At 33.5% G+C, this 19,675-nt stretch overlaps 1 protein-coding gene across 1 annotated transcript in view; it reads right to left on the bottom strand.

Annotated features, from left to right (window-relative positions):
- Positions 1–19,675, bottom strand: part of LOC132712852 (uncharacterized) — a 42,934-nt gene that overhangs the window by 10,973 nt on the left and 12,286 nt on the right. The window contains exons 2-17 of the mRNA XM_060695289.1: positions 15,186–15,403; positions 14,834–14,908; positions 14,263–14,377; positions 12,644–12,784; positions 10,781–10,916; positions 10,147–10,222; positions 9,355–9,432; positions 8,436–8,602; positions 7,573–7,586; positions 7,053–7,142; positions 6,093–6,201; positions 5,236–5,418; positions 4,318–4,477; positions 4,031–4,150; positions 3,744–3,795; positions 2,708–2,821 (exon numbers count right to left, since the gene is read on the bottom strand). Of these exons, the coding sequence (XP_060551272.1) occupies positions 2,708–2,821; positions 3,744–3,795; positions 4,031–4,150; positions 4,318–4,477; positions 5,236–5,418; positions 6,093–6,201; positions 7,053–7,142; positions 7,573–7,586; positions 8,436–8,602; positions 9,355–9,432; positions 10,147–10,222; positions 10,781–10,916; positions 12,644–12,784; positions 14,263–14,377; positions 14,834–14,908; positions 15,186–15,403 (1,848 nt within the window). The remainder of the gene's footprint in view (positions 1–2,707; positions 2,822–3,743; positions 3,796–4,030; positions 4,151–4,317; positions 4,478–5,235; positions 5,419–6,092; positions 6,202–7,052; positions 7,143–7,572; positions 7,587–8,435; positions 8,603–9,354; positions 9,433–10,146; positions 10,223–10,780; positions 10,917–12,643; positions 12,785–14,262; positions 14,378–14,833; positions 14,909–15,185; positions 15,404–19,675) is intronic.

Here is a 19,675-nt window from a genome sequence, read left to right as displayed (position 1 = left end):
AAAAAATTAAAAAATGAAAAAAGTTAGAAATGTTAGAAAATTAAAATTTTAATTCCCAAAATTTTTTGGGGATGCCGAAAAGTGACTTTTGTGTGCATGAACAAATTGTAAAACGAAGGCCCCCACTCGAACCCTATTTTTTAAGAAAATTCTTTTCTCCCGCGCCAGTTTGGGGAAAAAAGTTAAAATTTTTTGTTAACTTTTTTTGGTTGTAAGGGGTCCATTGACAATTTCTGACAAAAGGGAAATTTTTTTTTTTTTTTAAATTTTTAAGGTCTGACGTGCACAATTTTGGGGTTAGCGAAACCGTTGTTCAAGAATGTAATTCAATTGTACAAAATGCCCAAAATTTAAAGGAATTTCAAAAGTCATTTTAAACTGGTGAAAGGGGAAAAAGATACGATTTTAAATTTATTTCTGAGTATATTTCTTAATTATCTTTTGCAAATCTTTCTCTCAAGTGCACCAGTTGATCTCTTGATTTGAGATTTTTGGACCGCAGTGGAGTTCCTTTAACATATGTTTTGGTCATATCTCGGCGATTGATCCAACTAACCGGCTTTCCTAGATAACAAACAAGTGACCGACTATTAAAGGGACTCCACTGAGGTTTTTTTTTTACATGATGGGACTGAAAATATTTTTTTCCAGATAAATGCACCAATTGATGAATGTTAAGGCCACTAATCTTTGTGCAAAATTTCAGATCAATCGCGCACTTCGTTTTTCCAGAATAATTATTCAAATTGTAAAAGAATGACCCAAAATGAAAAGCGTTTAAACGCTATTCACTCAAATCGGGATAAGAAAAACATAAAAACACGATTTTCAATATATTTCAAAGTATATTTCTTAACTATCTTTGCATATATTTCTGTTTAAAGTGTATCAGCTCATTTATGTAAGAAATTCAAATGTTATGTTTTTAGGCTTTTAAACCTCAGTGGAGTCCCTTTAATCTCCAACATGATGTCTGAATCAGCAATGAGACACAAAATGGCCATTACACACAATGTTGAATATCAATTGTCACGGAAAAATTACGCCTCATCCGAGGCTTGAACCAATGCAACCAGGATTTCTTATCCGATGTTCTCCATATAAAGCTAAGCGAGCGCAAATAATCTGGCATATTGTATACTGTTTAGACACAAATGTAATTTAAAGTATTCGCAATATATGAAAGTTAGCGACAACACGACGCACATAAGCGTTACAAATCAGACATCATAGATTTGGGTGAAAAGTGTTGAAATTCCGTCGAATTCAAATTGATAGATGCTAGACACCAAATATTAAAGATATCGGACAACTGACGGAGATGACATTTTCTTTATCCCTGGACATAAGGGTAGGCGTCATAGATATACATATAATGACAACAATAACGAATAATCTAAAAAGAAAACAACAACTATCAGCAAGAGTGACCAAGGACGGACAACTTAGAAACCAGTTATGCTCCCTCGATTTTTTTCTCCGGATGTTGCAGAAAAAAATTTACAAAAGAAAGGCTTTGTCAAAATTAAGTCCCGTGACCAATACTTCATTTGTTTAGTTCATGCTGTCTTATTTAAATTCTTGATTAACGGTACCTTTATTTTACCATGTAAGCTATTATGCGGAATCACCGGTTGTCGTTTTTTTTAATTTGGGTTAAATAACAGGTGATTCTGTGTGTTCCGACATTCCGTCTTTTTCGACTAGACACACTGAAACCTGTACACGGTACACAACGTCTAATGACGACGGTATTATAATACAATAATGCTTACAGGCAAAGTGAAATATATTCGCTCTAAATTATTTAATATTTGCAAGTTCGTGAACCTAATTTATCTTACTATAATGTGGAGAGTGTCCGTTTACTAGGTCGAATGGTCATACTTTGGTACTAGATGATTTGAGTTCATCGGCAAGCATATATGGTGAACATTTATGGTGTTTTAGCCTCTAACATGCTGAATGTCGTAAAAATTTTAATGTACTTGCACAGTTGTTTATTTCCGAAACTGTCGATTTTCAAATTTAGGGAAATTAGGATGCAAATTTGAAGATGGTCAGCCAACAGTATACCTGCCCTATACGGTTGGGCAAATGCTAAAGCAGGTTAAGATATAGAGTCTCGTTTATTTGAGGGTTTTTGTTTTGGTACGAGTAGACAATCACGTGATTTTTTATATCTAAAATGTTTTTCACTATTAGTTTTATAAGAAAGGAATAACCCGTACACGTCACGAGAGTTGTAATATTGTCTCAGACTACACGTGCATTGGATATGTCCACGGAGCTTATGATAAGTTGTGGTATCCTACTCTATCACGATGGACAAATAAATGAAATATACGAATAAAGAATAAATTAATTAATAAATCAGAGAGAATGAATGAATGAAATAAATTGAATTGAAATGAATCGAATGAACGAATGAATGAACGGATGAATGAATGAATGAATGAATGAATAAATGAATAAATAAATAAATAGATAAATAAATAAATAAATAAATCAATCAATCAATCAATCAATCAATAAATGAATGAATGAATGAATGAATGAATGAATGAATAAATAAATAAATGAATGAATAAATGAATGAAAGAATGAAAAGGAATGAATGAACGAACGAACGAACGAATCAATGAATAAAATGACTCTCTCAAGAATAAGATTTAAATCATTAAAAAATAATATAAATCATACTTACGTTTACTGCAAGAGTTACAGCATTTTTGCCTAAACTTGTCATTTTTACACATAAATGGTGTGGCGTCCTCACAGTGGGCTCCATATGACGGTATATCTGGATATGGACAATCATCTGTATAAATAAAATAAACAATTGTCATATACGTAAAATGGAAGCCAACACAGCAGAGTGTTTAAGGTTTCCGACATCGAGTGACTGGCTTTTCACCGTTGTTCTTGTTGGTTTAAATCTTGACAAGGTCCTTCAGTGTTGTTCCTGCGGGTTCAAAACCCAACAAGCCCCTATACCGTTGAGCCTGTGGGTTCAAATATCGACAACGACTTTCACCGTTGATCCTGTGGGTTCAAATCCCGACAAAGCCAACCTTTGCCCCTATGGATTCAAATCCCGACAAGGTCCTTCACCATTGTCCCGATAATCACTTTTTATTCTTCAAAGTGTGGAAGATGTTTAACTAGCTAACGGAGATCCGATGGATTTAACTCAGGATACTTTTTGAGCACTTGAACTTAAATGTTCTTGCAATTGTACAACTTAAAGGCTACATTATATTAATCGTGTATGAGTAACGTAACGTCCATGTTTTTCCATATGACACAAGGGTTCGAGGCTATCAAGGAGTTTTTAGATATTTGAATAGTCAGAAACAGACACAGAATGTATACTGAACAATTAAGTCCTGACATTCGAGACATAGCTTGGGAAAATGTTTTAAAACCTTGAGGCCAATACTGGATAGTTCCCGGAAGCAGACTCGAAAGTGATCCGTAAAAAGCTGAACTATTTCTTCCCAATCTGGCTTAAAGAATGCTTGTTTCATTTTCTCTATTCCTATTTACTAAAATCAATGACAATTGACTGTAATGCATTGATTTGTTTTCGAAACATGCATGTCTTCACAAATGGGAAAACGATTATTTACATTTATGAACAGTAAGCCAAGATATGGTCTACGGACATCAAACAGCTGCAAATAATTCGAGTCATCAATGGGTCACGCCTACACATTTAGAAAGAAAGAAGTTAAGTTTACCTGGAACATCTTTTCCTTTGGAATCGCTCACACATTTGCCCATGTTGCACACCTGAAATTATAACACATCTTATTGTCAATATGCCAGTCACTGTTTTTATCTCTTCTGATAAATTTATTTGATTTCTTTAGTGTTGTAGCAAGACTATACATTATCTAGTGTTTTAGTAATATGTTTCGGAAATTTACATTAATTTAACCATCAATTATCAGCTCCCTTTTTTATGCAAAATATCTAGCAAAAATACAAATTTCAAAAAATCTTAATTAAACCTAAATTACGGTACCTTGTATCTACCACATGGTGTTCCGGTGGCCGCCATTTGTTCACTGATGATTGCGCATGCACTACGCTTCGGGTCGTAGCAATACATTCTATAACACATTTCGTCAGGGCTATTTGGCGGCTACAATATATCAAATAAGAAACAAATACGTTAGTTTCAATGATAAAACTACATGCAGTTTTTTTTCTTTTTGACATAATCTCCAATGTAAATTGAACAGCAACAAAAGCAACTGGTCAAAGCGATTGGGGCATTAAAAAAGAAGAAAAAAAAAGAAGAAAACTTACACACATAAAGGATCCCTGTCCATATAACTGTCGACATTGTGTATGTACATTGTCCGTTTCTCCGGGTAAAATTTTCAAATGATTTTCAACTTCTTTATCTATTTTTGTGTCTGACTTAGACTTCCTGTCTCGCTGGTTACACTGCAAGCAGTTTCGGTTCCTACAATAAATATAACCTTTGGGATGATTTGAAATTGTTAGCTTAGTTTGCAAGGACTTTTTCGCAATCGCTTCTTCTCGGCCAACTCCGTCAAACTTCGGATAAGGAGTTTTTAATCTGAATAATCGTTGCAGTGTTTCGGTCAGAGTTTTTGATCAAAACAAGTTCACCGTATTTGTTTGATTTAAAATATTTGGATTATATTGTTTGCAGATTTAGTTTCAGTAATACAAGTATATTGAGTTGGAATAGTTTTGTTTCATTTTAACTACAGCACAATAAACATGGGTATGGTAATATTGTATCATAGTTTGGGGACCTTTCTGTTAAAAATGTGTCGCAGTTAAATCGTATCGTTTAATCCGGTCCATTTTTGCTGGGGCTTACTTATTGTGATGGCAGAGAAAGGGAAAGCGATAGAAATATCTTTTTCAGATGGCCGTTCATTGCTTACTTTTTTCTGGGGTTTCATATTGTGACAACAGGGAACGTGTTTTTTATTATTATTTCTGCCTATGATACAAAAGAGGAAGAACAATAAAACAATCGGTGATCTCAGTTATACTCGGGGGCTACGACCCCTTGCACTCGTGTTTCGATGCTCTTTCTATTACTTGTTAGATGCTTTGGTACATGCCCATTGATTCGTTTATTGCAATAATTCGTTGTCATACTAATTAACCATTAAACACTTTCATTCAAACACACTTATCTCCTTGCATCAACAAAATTATATGCTAATGTATGAATAAACTTACAACTTTATCAAGGTGTCCAGGTGAGTTTTAATTTGCTGTGTGGAACATGTGGAAAACGTGAAACTGTATCGAAGATTTTTCTCATCAATGAGGTACGAAGCGGGGGCCATGATATAATTCAGAGAAGCGTTGCATCTGGACCCCCTTGCAGTTCCCTCTCCATCGTGCCAGTAAACGCCTAAACTAAAAATAGAATGAGAATAAAAAACGCAATATAGATATGTTAGACCTTGTTTTAATTAGTAAAATTTAAGAACTCCACTGAGTTTTTTTTTGACAGGACTGGAGTGGAAATAGTTTTCTGTATTTTTGTACCATTTGATTTCGGTCTGTCCTTATAACTTTGCATTATTTTTCACATAATTCTTTCATCCCATTTTCCCCAGAATAATTGAGCCATGCTGTTCGCTATCAGTTTCTCTACTTGTTATAGGGTTTGTAAGGGAACAGCATGGATCCTGATCAGACTACGCGGATGCGCAGGCTGGTCTTGATCCATGCTGGTCGCAAACCCATTATGTTGGTTTTGTCATGACACGGCTCAATTATGTTTTAGTTTCACTTAAATCGGGTTAAGAACCGCACACAAAAAATCAATATTCAATTTAATTTGAGTATGTATATTTATTATCCTTTGCACATTTTCATATTTAAGTGCTACGCATGATCTATGTACGAATTTCAAATTTTATGTTTTTAGGCTCTTCGAAGAATATTTCATCCCATTCTGACCGCCAGCAAAGTCTATTTTTCCGAGCTTATATTGTATATTTTGACATAATAAAGAAACAACTTATTTATAGTAACAATGACGTCATCGGTATTCGCGGATTGAATATTGCACGAAATCTACGTACTTATGTCCAAGTTCATGCGTGCCTATGCCAGATGATGTGTAAGCTCCGTGATCTACCACTAATGATGTACTCTTTGAATCCGAACATATACCGCTTACAAAACTTGTTCCTGCAAAAGACCGGAAATAAAATACCATCATCATAGTGCACTGAAATTGTATTATGGTAGCTTAGTTCTTTGGAAATCTTAAATGTTTTATGCTCCAATGATGTAAATGCAATAATTTAAGAGTGTGAAGAATAACTGGGCCGTATTTTACCCATCTTGTCTGCTTCACACTGCCGGATTAATACGGCATCAAACGTAGACGGGGATAGAGCAATAACAACGGAGGAAGCATAGTGTGCCATTTGATTGTCAGAAAGTGCTATGCCCTTCTACCGAAGGATGGTAGGAGGGGGGGGGGGGGGGGGGGGGTCTGTGCAAGACTGGTAAAATCTATGTGTCTTTATTGACATTTCTTATTTACTTTGCATCTTACACGATTAAGGAAATTTCATGCTTTTGATAGTCTTTAGTCTTGTACAAATATCTCTTTTTGTATTTGTTCTCGTATTTGTACATGTTTATATCTTGTGTAATTGTTTGTTATTTATGTGTTATATTTTAAAGTCCAATATACAAGCCACCATCCTATATCATTCCCATTCCATCACAAAATCATTCTTACAACTTATATTTTATTTGAACATAACTTGCATGCAAATTTTTACAAACTCAATACCCGAACAAACCATCTCACGTAAGCATGCGTACTTTCATAAAAGTATTCTTTTGGGTCACGCCAAAAATTGTTCTTTTGTATTTATTTAAATTATCAAAGCGATTGTTTAAGTCCTGTACAAGGTTACATTGTTTTTATGACTGCTCGCAAATCTAACCAGTACCGTTTGAAATGCAAAGAAGGAAAAGATACGTAGACTAGAATTTAAAGAACTATTTTCTAGGCGTAGTATTACCTCCGTCATCACCAGCTACACCGTCCTTCGGTTCACCATGCTGGAATGCGTATTGATACACCGACTCATCAATATGGTGATCAGATGATTCTAATCATGCGTGACATGCAATACAAAAATCATACAAATTGATCTTGCTTAACGTGAATCATGCAATTCTAAATCATACAAATATTTTGAAATTAAAGTTAATCATGCAATAAATATCAAGCATTATTCAGCCTTGCATAAAGTTAATCATGAACAATATAAAATCGCAATGTGTTTCTACATGCCTTCAAAATAAAACTTTCTTTCAGCTTTTAACTTCTAAAAATTTCACCCGATGAGTTAAGACTCACGGAGGTCTTGAACAAAAAACCCCATAAAGTTTGAATTTTCCTAAAAAAGTTTTTTTTAAAATTAAAAACGGAAAGACACCAAAAGTAATTAAAAAATACTCGAAATATTTTAAAATCGTATTTTGTGAAATTCCGTTTTTAAAATTTCAGGTTATAATTTAATCACCTAAAAAAAGAACCTCCTATTGTAGTGCTATCTGAAAAGAAAAAAAACGTTTTTGATGAGAAAAAAGCATAATAATAAAAAAAAAGGGGTTCAACAATCAAAACAAATTTGGGAAAAATTTTTTAAAATTTTGGACATCGGGACAGTTTAAAATAAAATTTTAATAAAATCGATCTATTGCATTGATTTTACGTTTCTATCAATCGTTTTAAAATATGGATTTAACTAAAACCAGGTTGGGGCAGTACTTTTTGACGTTTGCAGAAATTTTGTAAACAAAATAGAAAAATATCTTTTTTTTTCGCCCGTTTTTTTTCATTTTTCATTCATTCATCAATTAAATGGGTTGTGAAAAGATGAATTAGACCAAATTAAATTTTCCTTTCCTTTTGGGTGAAAAGGGCCCAAGATTTTTGGGCTTTTTGACCCAAGCGCCTTGCCCGGTATATACCGGAATACGGGTATTTAGTGTGGTGTTTTTCCAATTAAACTCTTTAAATATAGCTATAAATTTCGATTTTAAATACGGGTTTACTCTGCTGCTGCTGCTGTTTCGCGGGTGCTGTATCATGTTCGTTTGGTTTAAAAGGGTTGGGCAAAGTTAAAATAAAAATATGAATAAATGAAAGGATGAATAATGAATGAATGAATGAATAAATGAATAATGAATGAATAAATGCACGAATGAACGAACGAATCTGTCAATGAATGAATGTATAATGAATGAATAAATGCACGAATGAATGAATGGATGAATGAATGAATGAATGAATGAATGAATGAATAAATGAACGAACGAACGAACGAACAAATGAACGAATGATGTTGATTATGATAAAAGCCTTGTTATGAAAGGCTATCAAGAATTCAACTTACTCTAAAAATAACATGGCATGATTAAAATCCGGTAACACGTTCTTTTTTCTTTTCTGCATTCTTTTTAAAAAGGAATCTAATTCTGTTAGAGTATAATTACTGTTCACTCGATATCCGGCATCTTTCGCCATCTTATTAGCATCTATGAAAGATAAATCGTTTGGCCTCTGAAAAAAATGTGTTTTCTATTTATCAATATGTTTTATCTGGTTGAGCATAGAAAGAAACAGGTGAAAGCAATTAAGGCAATGAAAAATATCAAGTCAGTTATGTATATTATCAGTTATATAGATTTATATTGCAAACACTCGTTTAAACTTTACGTACGTTTATATAATCTGTAAAGCATCTTTATAATGAACTTATATATGCTACAGTAAAAGCTTTAAAAGAAATAACTTCATAAACTGACAGTAGTTGTGTATTGTATATAGTGTGTATAAACGTGACAATTATCCAATGAAAAGCGAGGTTAAAAACGTGCAATATTATAATACGTAGTGTTGAAGATACTCAGTTTCACAAGACTTTTTTGAGAGGGGGATGATGAAGACGAAGAACAGATTTAGTTTTAATATCCCGACACATTAACCCCCATACAAAATAACCAGCATCCAAAACATATAATCCCCATCCGAACAAAAGCACCATCCGAAATATATAACTCCCATCTGAATCCACTCCTACCCGAAATATATACCCCATCAAAACATATAACCCCCATCCGAAAAATATAAGTCCCATCTGAAAAAATATAACCCCATCCGAAACAACACCCATCCAAAACATATAGCTCTATTAAAACTATAAAACCACATCCGAAACCCAAACCGCCCTATCCAGCATACACACACTACACATGTATACGATCACATGTTTCAATTTTAGATAAAACATTGTTGAAATATATGTTACTTACTTTTGCAATGAAATAACCGGCTAGACGCACATTTATCTTTAAATCTTTTTGAGCAATTGTTGAATATCTCATATTCATCTGAAAATAAAAGTTATTACATATAAATACATAAAGTATCTGATATGTAAATGTCACATAGAATTATATAACAGAAATCTGAGAATGTCCCATAATATAATATAATCAAAAATATAAATGTGACACTCCTGATGTAACTTTCATTTCTTTTACTTAAATAAATGGATATTTGTGGGATATTTAAGATCCGTTTCAAAGCATTTTGACAGGTTCTATGTCCGTGTAAAAAGAACTGCATGTGCGTACCCGGGGAGCGGGAGGAGGGGTCAACCTTCTAAACGTATATTTTTTGCCTTTTAACGTGTCAAAATCTTCAATATAAGTAAATGAACGATTTTGAAATTATCCCTATACATATATATTTCTTTGTGTTTAAAACTTCAATTTGTACACATTCTAGCATGTTTTATATTTCATTAGTTTTAAATATTTTTGACAAGGTATATGGCCCTACATAATTAAACATTGCATATATCATTCCAGCCACTAAGCTATATTATAAACAACCGTTCATATATGACAATATAATAGAAGAATCTTTATAACGAAGTTATAATACAGCAAACTTCCTACGCCAGAGAAAACAATTACAGCAGCCGTGTAAATAGTTTATATAAAAGTGTAATCTAATGAAAAGAGGCGTAAAATATGTGCAGTATACTTTAAAATACTGTTAGCCAACCACAATTATTAATAAAAAAAACCAGACCATACCCCATTTATAACGTGTGCGTAATAATATCGTATCTTCTGCATGGCTTTCTTGTCGGACTTCTCTGAAGCTTTAAATCTGTAAAAAAAAAAGAAGAATAAAACACTCTGAGATGTTGAACTTGTTTAAATCGTGTGATGGACATTAATAAAGATGATTTCTCAATTTAAACTTTTTATTTCTGCGGCCAAATTATAGTTTCCAAAAACTTACTAGCCAATCCCCTGAATCGTTTTTTTTGCTTCGGTTGCTTTTTATCAATTAGAATAATGGTAATGATTTAGTATTTTGTTTGGAAGTCAAAACTTACAACTTTGTTTACATTTTGCTTATTTTTTGACAAATAATTTCAAATTTAGCAATGCTTTTCTTCAGGTAATAAGCACCTAACATGCTCTTACTGGAAGGGCTCACGATAATGTTGTTAGAACTTCTGACCCAACCCTTTTGTATGCACACTTGATTATGTTTGTACAATTGTGAAATTGTATATTGGGTGTATATTTATACAATAATTAACACTGATTTCAAAAAATAATCATTATTACATATACACAATGTTAAGAATGAGAATTAATAGTTTTTTTGGGCATTATAGATTATGATACACAAAAGACGAGACTATTCATGTCTTACTTTCTATAAATACTATAGTCTACTACACATAGCACGTCAATACACGACGCCCCATCATCCGACACCCAGTCTGGTAGCTTTTTGTATGGTGTTTTAGACCCGGTCGGATATGGCTGGTACGGCTTTGCCGTCTTGCCTGAAAATGATAACAACATTAGCTCTTAACCTCCTGCAACTGAAAATGATTAATCTTCGATACTAGTATAGAGCCGGTGTCGCGTAATTATCGCACGCGTGGTAATATTACGCCCGTGTGATTATTACACGACACCGGGCTAGTATACACATCCTGTCATTCTAACCAAGCTCTATATTGTTGGTAGCTTACGTTTTGTATTTTCATATTGAGATCTTTTAACATTTAAATGGGGTTTTCAAATTTAAAAGCAGGTCAAATCATGAACAAGAATTCAACAGGTAAAATAATTTTAGTTCGCGCTATCTCGTATGCATTCTGTGGCAAAATTATTCCTCATTCTTCAGAGGTGTGATATAAAAAAATCAATCTGTTGGAGAAATGATATTAGCTAAAGAAAATCGGAAACTTTATAGTCTTTATCAAAATGCTTGTAAGGTATATCCGCTATTTTATACTACGATAATGGAGTCCAGGGTAACTACATGTACTCATATATCAACCTCACATAAAATGGTCTTTCACCTTTACCTAGTCTTGCATTGTCACCGGTTAATATCAAAACATCATAACTTACAGAAATTTTCTTTAAAACAAGCATGCGCAATATTTTATCTTTGCATAATTAGTATCGTCTGCTGCATAATTACTATCGTCTTCTACTAAGAATTCAATGAAAAATCAGTTATTTTGCGACTGTTCCTAAAATATTAAGGTTTACGAAAGTAAAATTCATTTTGTCACAATGAACAGTCACTATTTAGAACATGAAAAAACAATAACACTTACAACAACAACATTATTAACTTGAGTGAAATCACTGGCACCAAAACATAATACTTGCAAAGAATTGCCCAAAATGAAAAGGAAAACACAAACATACAAAAAGGCAAGCTAAAGGTTGATTATTTCTTGGGAATCAATAGAAGCCTCCTCTTTGATTCCATTTTCAAAAGCAATATAAACGTACTTATATATGTGGATATAAAAGATACACGGGAGATTACAACGTTTAAACAAGGGAGATAATTTCATGTTAATTTGAAATTAATGAGACATTAAACGACGGTAACAAAGTACTTTAAACAAGGGAGATAATTACATGTGATTTGAAATGAATGAGACAGTAACAAGAAAATTAAAACAAGAGAGATAATTTCATGTTATTTCAAACTAAAGAACAGAAGCAAGATACTTAAACAAGGGAGATAATTTCAGGTTATTTGAAATAAATGAGACATAAAAAGACAGTAACAAGGTACTTTAATCAAGGGAGACAATTTCATGTGAGACATAAAACGACAGTAATAAAAATAATTTACTCAAGGGAGATCATTTTATGTTACCTGAAACAAATGAAACATAAAAGAACAGTTAGTTAAGATGTATTTTATCTATGTAATTAGCGGGAAAAATGTAAATAACTCTGGAATATTAACGATGCAGGCAAAACGACAAAACGAAAATAATTTGTAAGGGAGTGTGTGAATTTTTCATATACATCAAATGAATAAATAAATAAATAAATAAATAAATAAATAAATAAATAAATAAATAAATAAATAAATAAATAAATAAATCAATACATCAATCATATATAATAAATAAATAAATAAATAAATAAATAAATAAATAAATAAATAAATAAATAAATAAATAAATAAATAAATAAATAAATAAATAAATAAATAATTAAAATACATAGGGGTAACTTTTTCATATTTTACTGTTAATTCCTATTCCAATTTGGATTCCAACAGAAACACCGCATGTTTTGCACGACCCTTTATTTTTCCCGCCATTTTTCGATTTTTTCTTTTGTTTTCCTGTTTTGTCTCGTCTGCTAGCTGAGCGTTTGGAACGCTTATCTATAACATCATTTGATACAAAATGTCAGGTGACAAGTTAAATGAATCATTAATTAATGTTTTACCATCCTTTCTAATGTGGCATCGTTCACATATGGATCACAACACACATTGTTTTGTAGTTTTAAACAGCTCATATACGGAATTAAATTTAAGGACTTTTGAAATTACAAAATACTCAGAATCAGTCAATTAGAAACCTACTCATTATAAATTCACAAGTATGAATGCAACCTACATTAATTAATCAGCAAGCATATTTTTACATACAACCGAACTTCTTCCGCTCGCACTCGGAGGGCCTGTGTAAATTGTTTGAGAGATCGGTCGTTCGAGTCAACCGAGGTTGAAGTGTCATCATGTGTAATAACAGGATCGTATTATATGGAAGGCATTGGCGTGAATGTCATTATGCTCATTATTGTAATCATTGATATCATTTTAGATACATTAAAGGCTCTAAAGTGTTGTTAACCTGATGGGGCTGGAAGGTCTGTATAGACTATTTGATCTCTATAAAAACTAACCTTTTGCACAGTATATCTCAATTTGTAATTTTATGATAAAAGCTTGAACATAAACCAATTTTAAAAATTATATATTAAAGCACATTGTAACAGCACATGCCTTCTTTTGAAACACCACAACGTGTTATATAATTTTCCTTGCTAAGAAGTACGAATTTCTATTCAATTATTGTATTTTTCTTTATCCTCGTTTGTAAAACTATTCGTTTATAGTGTCCCAGTTGTTCTGTTTAAAAAAAATCAAATTGATCTTTTAAAGTTTCAGTTCTTTTAAGTTACCCTGCTGATGAAACATGTATGACGTTAGCTGAATTTTACACAATAAAAGTTAACTGTTACACGGCGTTGGCTGAATTTTACAAAATGAAAGTTAACTGTAATATGGAGTTGACTGAATTGTACATAATGAAAGTTAACAGTTATATGGCGTAAACTGAATTTTACAAAATGAAACTTAACTGTTATATGGACTTAGCTGAATTTTACATAATAAAGGTTAACTGTTTTATGGAGCTGAATTTTACATAATGTAAATTAACTGTTATATGGCGTAAGCTGAATTTTACATTATGAAAGTAACTGTTATATGGCGTAAGCTGAATTTTACATAATGTAAATTAACTGTTATATGGCGTAAGCTGAATTTACATAATGAAAGTTAATAGCTATATGGAGTACGCTGAATTTTACATAATGAAAGTTAACTGTTATATGGAGTTAGCTGAATTTTACATAATGAAAGTTAACTGTTATACGGTGTAAGCTGAATTATATGCTGTTACATGATGTAAGTTGATTTTTATGAAAATATTATCTGAGGTATGAAAGTTAATTATTTTTAGCTGATTTCTTTATATGGCATTTGCTTATTTTTACATGAGGTTAGTATTGTAATAGCATAAATTTTAGTAAAGTTGTATTTTTAGAAGATAGATCTACAGCGTTACTTACGGACCATATTGGCCGTCCACCTCTTCTTAATCACGTGGTACCTATTAGATGGCAGGCCCTCGGATTCTAATGGTTCATACTCCGTTGTTGCGTCTATCGTGTTCACAATCCCTCTCTATTAATAGAATAAAGTAACGAAAATCAAAGTACTGACAGTACTGACGGTAAACAACCTTGACCGATAATACGTCAACACGGTGTAAATGGGGGCAACTTATTTGAAGCACGTGCCGTAGTAATCAAGGGAAATAATACAGCAAAACCGATAGCATTCTTTATAATGAATACGGACATTTGCATTTCCAAAACGAATTTGATACATTTACTCATTAAACGAAGGTCATAAGGGTCATAAGTAAATAATGTTTTTAAAAATCACAACATTTGAGAAAATGATTGAAATTTATAAGATTGTATAATCATTATATATTATAATAAATATTGTAAATTTGATTAATCATTGCACAATAATCTCGGGTTGGAATAATTGTTATAAATTAATGGCATACTTGAAAAATATATGTAAGCTGGTGACATACTTTTATTGTTACAGTAAGAAAGTGGTACTTACTATTTTCATAGTCCCGTTTTCATTTGTAATTGCCATAGCAACCGAATTGTCTTCGTCCCGATAAAAATTAGTATTCTGCAAAACAGGAAAAGTTTTTTTTACCGTAAAAAAGGAAAAAAGTAACGAACAAGGGAAAGAACTTTCTATAAAAGATATGAATTCATAAGTAAAGTTAAAAAATGACTTTATTTCTGATATAAAAAATATCTTAACGAGCTTTGCCTATTTAATTTCGGTGTAATTGTAAATATCTCTTAATTTTATGTTCATATGTACATGAATGAACTAATTTGGAAAATAAAAATCTAAGAGTTCTGTCCCCTTATTTCCATCGTTTTTATACATCTCTTACCTGTTTATGTTCATATTCACAAATGATGTTAGTTGATGTGCTACCTACATAACATAAAGGTGAGCTGAGATCAATGGCAGTATTACGTCTTAAAGGTTTATAATTGTCTCCCTTGTCAGACCGGAAGTAGTACTGTATAGTATCGATGACGTCATCATTATTATGATAACTTCCGTACGTGAGATACTCGTGATCAAGATCTATTATATCATCAAGATCTGAAATATATTAAAACAGATTAAAAATCTTCCTCTACAAACGAACAACACATGCCTGAAATTGACGTCCTTGGAAATGATGAAAGCGTCTAGTAAACGGACGTTTGTTGGCATTATATTCTTTCTTGAAAATGAACGAGACCGTGTTTAAACTAGGTGAATTAGCAGATGAAAACACCAGCAATTTCTTTTTTTATCTACGTGCGTGCGTACATGTTTGCAGAGTCGTTTCATCAAGTGTTGCACAGTTTATATTTGTGATCTATAAACTGTCATTGTTAAGTGCAAAATGTTCACAAACATTACTGAACCTGTCGCTTGTCAAAACAATACTTTGTTTCAAATGTTAAAATCATTAAATAACACAATTTCTGAATCATTTTCAAGTTTGTTACCCGTTTTCAAATTGGTATCTTGCCGCAATAGGAGAAGCAAGCAACGCTCCTTTTTTCCTATAATGCGTTCATATTTGTATAATCAATGCAAAATCTTGTTGCAGCAGACACAGTTATTAAATCTGCGTTTGCTATTGGATTAACTAAATAGTATACTCAATGGAATGTAGATATGAACAATCTGTCGCCTATTGCATGCTATGTGTGTTCTTTTTATGTCAAACCGTTATGTACCTCTCTATTATGTGCTTCGTAAATATTCGTTTAACTACGTTTCTTTCCGATTTTGATTGTTTCAATCGGAACACCTTCGGCTATTATTCATACTTATCCGAAGACTGACGGAAAGCGCCGAAAATTTGCGATTGTGATTGTCTTAAAACGCTTTTATCGAATAAAAAACGTAAAGTAGCGAATCATGCCGAATTTTCACAAGCTGCTGAATGTTGACCCTCAATTGATTGGTATTTAAAAGCTTACAATGTTGTGAGTGTTGTACTTTTACGGTTATTAAACAAGAACGGTTGTGATTTACCACGTTGATCGTCCTACATGTAAATCATATTTGCCAATGAATGTTAGATATAAATACAATGTATTACATTATTGGCTGTCTGGTGGCTAGTCTTTGCCAAATATGTTTCTTTTTACTGTGCAGCACAATGTTAAATAATCAGATACATATTCTAAATAATTTATTTGCCTTTTATCTCGGTTTTATGCCCAACAGACTGACAGAGCGATCAATTGACAAGTTCCTCTGTCCTTACCTAAATTTCCTTTGTTGGCGTATAAAATTCAGGGATCTGATTGCAAAAAGGGAGATCATTTCCACAAACCCGCAAATAAAATTATGTGACAGCGCACTTGATGATGATAACTCTGTGATTGTTTTATAAATCAAACTCTATGTACAGAAGTACATATGGACGGGTTATTTGTTACTTTATGTTTCATATGACGTTTTACGTAAAGTTACATGAATAACAAGATTGGTACAAACTCCTGCGTTACATAAAGTTGACTACAATTTAAGAAGACATTGATGTGCAACAATTTATACTAACAGCTCACAGCTATGCCTTTAGACTGGAACAGACCATGACCTATTGAAAAAAATACTGATACAACGCGATAGCCAGTCTATTAAATGACATTAACCAGTCACTCGCTACCAATGGTGAAGTGATCAACTCAGTTTAAGATGGGCAACCAATGAGAATGATTGAGGTTAACATGCATGCGCATACATTTTCTATAAGTAAGTCTATTGGAACTATTTTCAAAAGCGTATGCTGAAACGGACACTCATAGGTTTCCAACGGGATGTCTTGGTAACGACGTATAGAGTAAACTGTACATTTGGGAAAATATGGTTATTGCAATGGTCAGACGATAAAGCGCTAGCCCAATAAAGCAATGAAGTACGATGAGCAATGAAGAACAAGTTTCTTACGTAGGTAAGAAGACCACCCGTCTATGGTGGCTGATTTGGTACATTGCGCGTTTCGTTGTCGGTAGCGACAACGCAACCTATATCGTTATCACCTTGTCGTGTTGTCGCTAGCGACAACACGACAAAGCGCATTGTCGCACTGTCGTCTTGTCGTCCAGTCTCTAGCGAAGCACGCCAAACGGCGCGTTGTCGTGCGGCTCGTTGTCGCACTGTGGCCCTGTCGCTTGGCTTATAAGCCAATCCTTCGATTTGAACCGAGCGACCGAGGACTGACGGAAAGGAACGAAATATTGCGATTGCGACATAAGAGGTTGATCCGGGCATTATTTACATAAACACTGTTTTAATGACATCTTTCATGTCCTCAAAGGTATACGAATATTTTACAGTTTTTAAATATTTAAAAAAAAGAACGCTTACATTCTCCTGTCATCGTTTATGCGTATAAAATTAATTTATGTCGCATGAAAAATGAAAACATTTTATAAGTTATTAGGCGCTTAATATCTCGACGTAATCTCGGTCAGTAGAACGCTTATTGTCTGGCGGCAATGATAACATAAATTACATAAGAAATTAGGCAGTTTTGCAGTAAATCATCGAGTAAAAACATACACAAAATCGACAAAATACTCTCTTTGCTTTTCATTTAACCTAAAAAATGAAAATTCATTCTGTCGAAATTAGGTCATTGGGTGGGCGGGCATGAGAGATCGAGTAATTTATAGTACACATGTCTGGTGCGGTGCCATGTCTTCAGGGTATTTAAATAACATCACCAGTTACGACACAAGTATGATAATGGATGATAATCCACATTCATGTTCGCTTGCATATATAAATGTTTTACTTAGGTACTGTCTTTATAGTTTCGGTTTTAAAAAAAGTTCATTTGTACGTCTGTCTCATAAAAGATTGAGTTAAGGGGACGTGGGTACGATCGTATTCCCCGACCGCCTGTTGTTTCAACAGACCATTACATAAAAATGATATTAATGGTTCCCTTAGCTTTTATTAAGCACTTTGAATTTGATTTATTGACAAATCAACTAACTGGTTTGATATATTAAATGATAACCATACTATAAGATAAAGTGAGTCAAAGTTATAACTCCTACTTGTAGACAATACAGTTGCATATTATATAAACAGTGAAGTTTGTCACTGAAATCATGCATATTTAAGTTATAAATAGTTATAGATGTTATTAAAACACTCTCGAATTGAGAATTCTTGGAACCAACCAGTACTAAGCAATATATGTAAAATTTCTTGCTCAAGGAAACAACGGCTTGCCCCTGACATGGTTTGAACCGACACGGTCAGCAATCATTAGATTACTGGACCGACGCATTAACCACTCGGCCACGACGTTTTGTCGATGACGAATCTTCGATGATTTACCAAATGTCACTACGTAACTTTGATGTTTGACCAAAGGCCACCACGTATCGTCGAATATTGCCAAAGGCCACCACGTATCGTCGGCTATTGGCCAAAGGCCACGACGTATCGTCTGATATTGCCAAAGGTCACGACGTATCGTCGCTTATTTGCTAAAGGTCACGACGTTACGACGATTAACCAAAGGTCACGATGAATCGTCGATGATCGACCAAATGTCACGATGTTTTGTTGTTAATTTGTCAAAGGCCACGACGTATTTTCGAATATTGGCTTAAAGTCACGACGTACAGTCGATTATTTGCTAAAGGCAACGATGTCACGTCGACGATTGACCAAATGACACGACGTATCGTTGATGACTGACTAATTGTCACGACAAAACGTCGGTGATTGACCAAGTGTCACTCGATGATTGACCAAATGTCACGACGTATCGTTGATAACTGACTAATTGTCACGACAAAACGTCGATGATTGACTAAATGTCACGACGTATCGTTGATAACTGACTTATTGCCACGACAAAACGTCGATGATTGACCAAATGACACGACGTATCGTTGATAACTGACTTATTGTCACGACAAAACGTCGATGATTGACTAAATGTCACGACGTATCGTTGATAACTGACTTACTGCCACGACAAAACGTCGATGATTGACCAAATGTCACGACGTATCGTTGATAACTGACTAATTGTCACGACAAAACGTCGATGATTGACTAAATGTCACGACGTATCGTTGATAACTGACTTACTGCCACGACAAAACGTCGATGATTGACCAAATGTCACGACGTATCGTTGATAACTGACTAATTGTCACGACAAAACGTCGATGATTGACTAAATGTCACGACGTATCGTTGATAACTGACTTACTGCCACGACAAAACGTCGATGATTGACTAAATGTCACGACGTATCGTTGATAACTGACTAATTGTCACGACAAAACGTCGATGATTGACCAAATGACACGACGTATCGTTGATAACTGACTTATTGTC

The sequence above is a fragment of the Ruditapes philippinarum genome, unplaced genomic scaffold, assembly GCF_026571515.1.
Source record: "Ruditapes philippinarum isolate M1 unplaced genomic scaffold, ASM2657151v2 ctg1421_1_1_1_1, whole genome shotgun sequence".
Classification (NCBI taxonomy): Eukaryota; Metazoa; Mollusca; class Bivalvia; order Venerida; family Veneridae; genus Ruditapes; species Ruditapes philippinarum.
The sequence above is the reverse complement of the archived record's forward strand: the minus strand, read 5'-3'. Positions and strand labels throughout refer to the sequence as shown.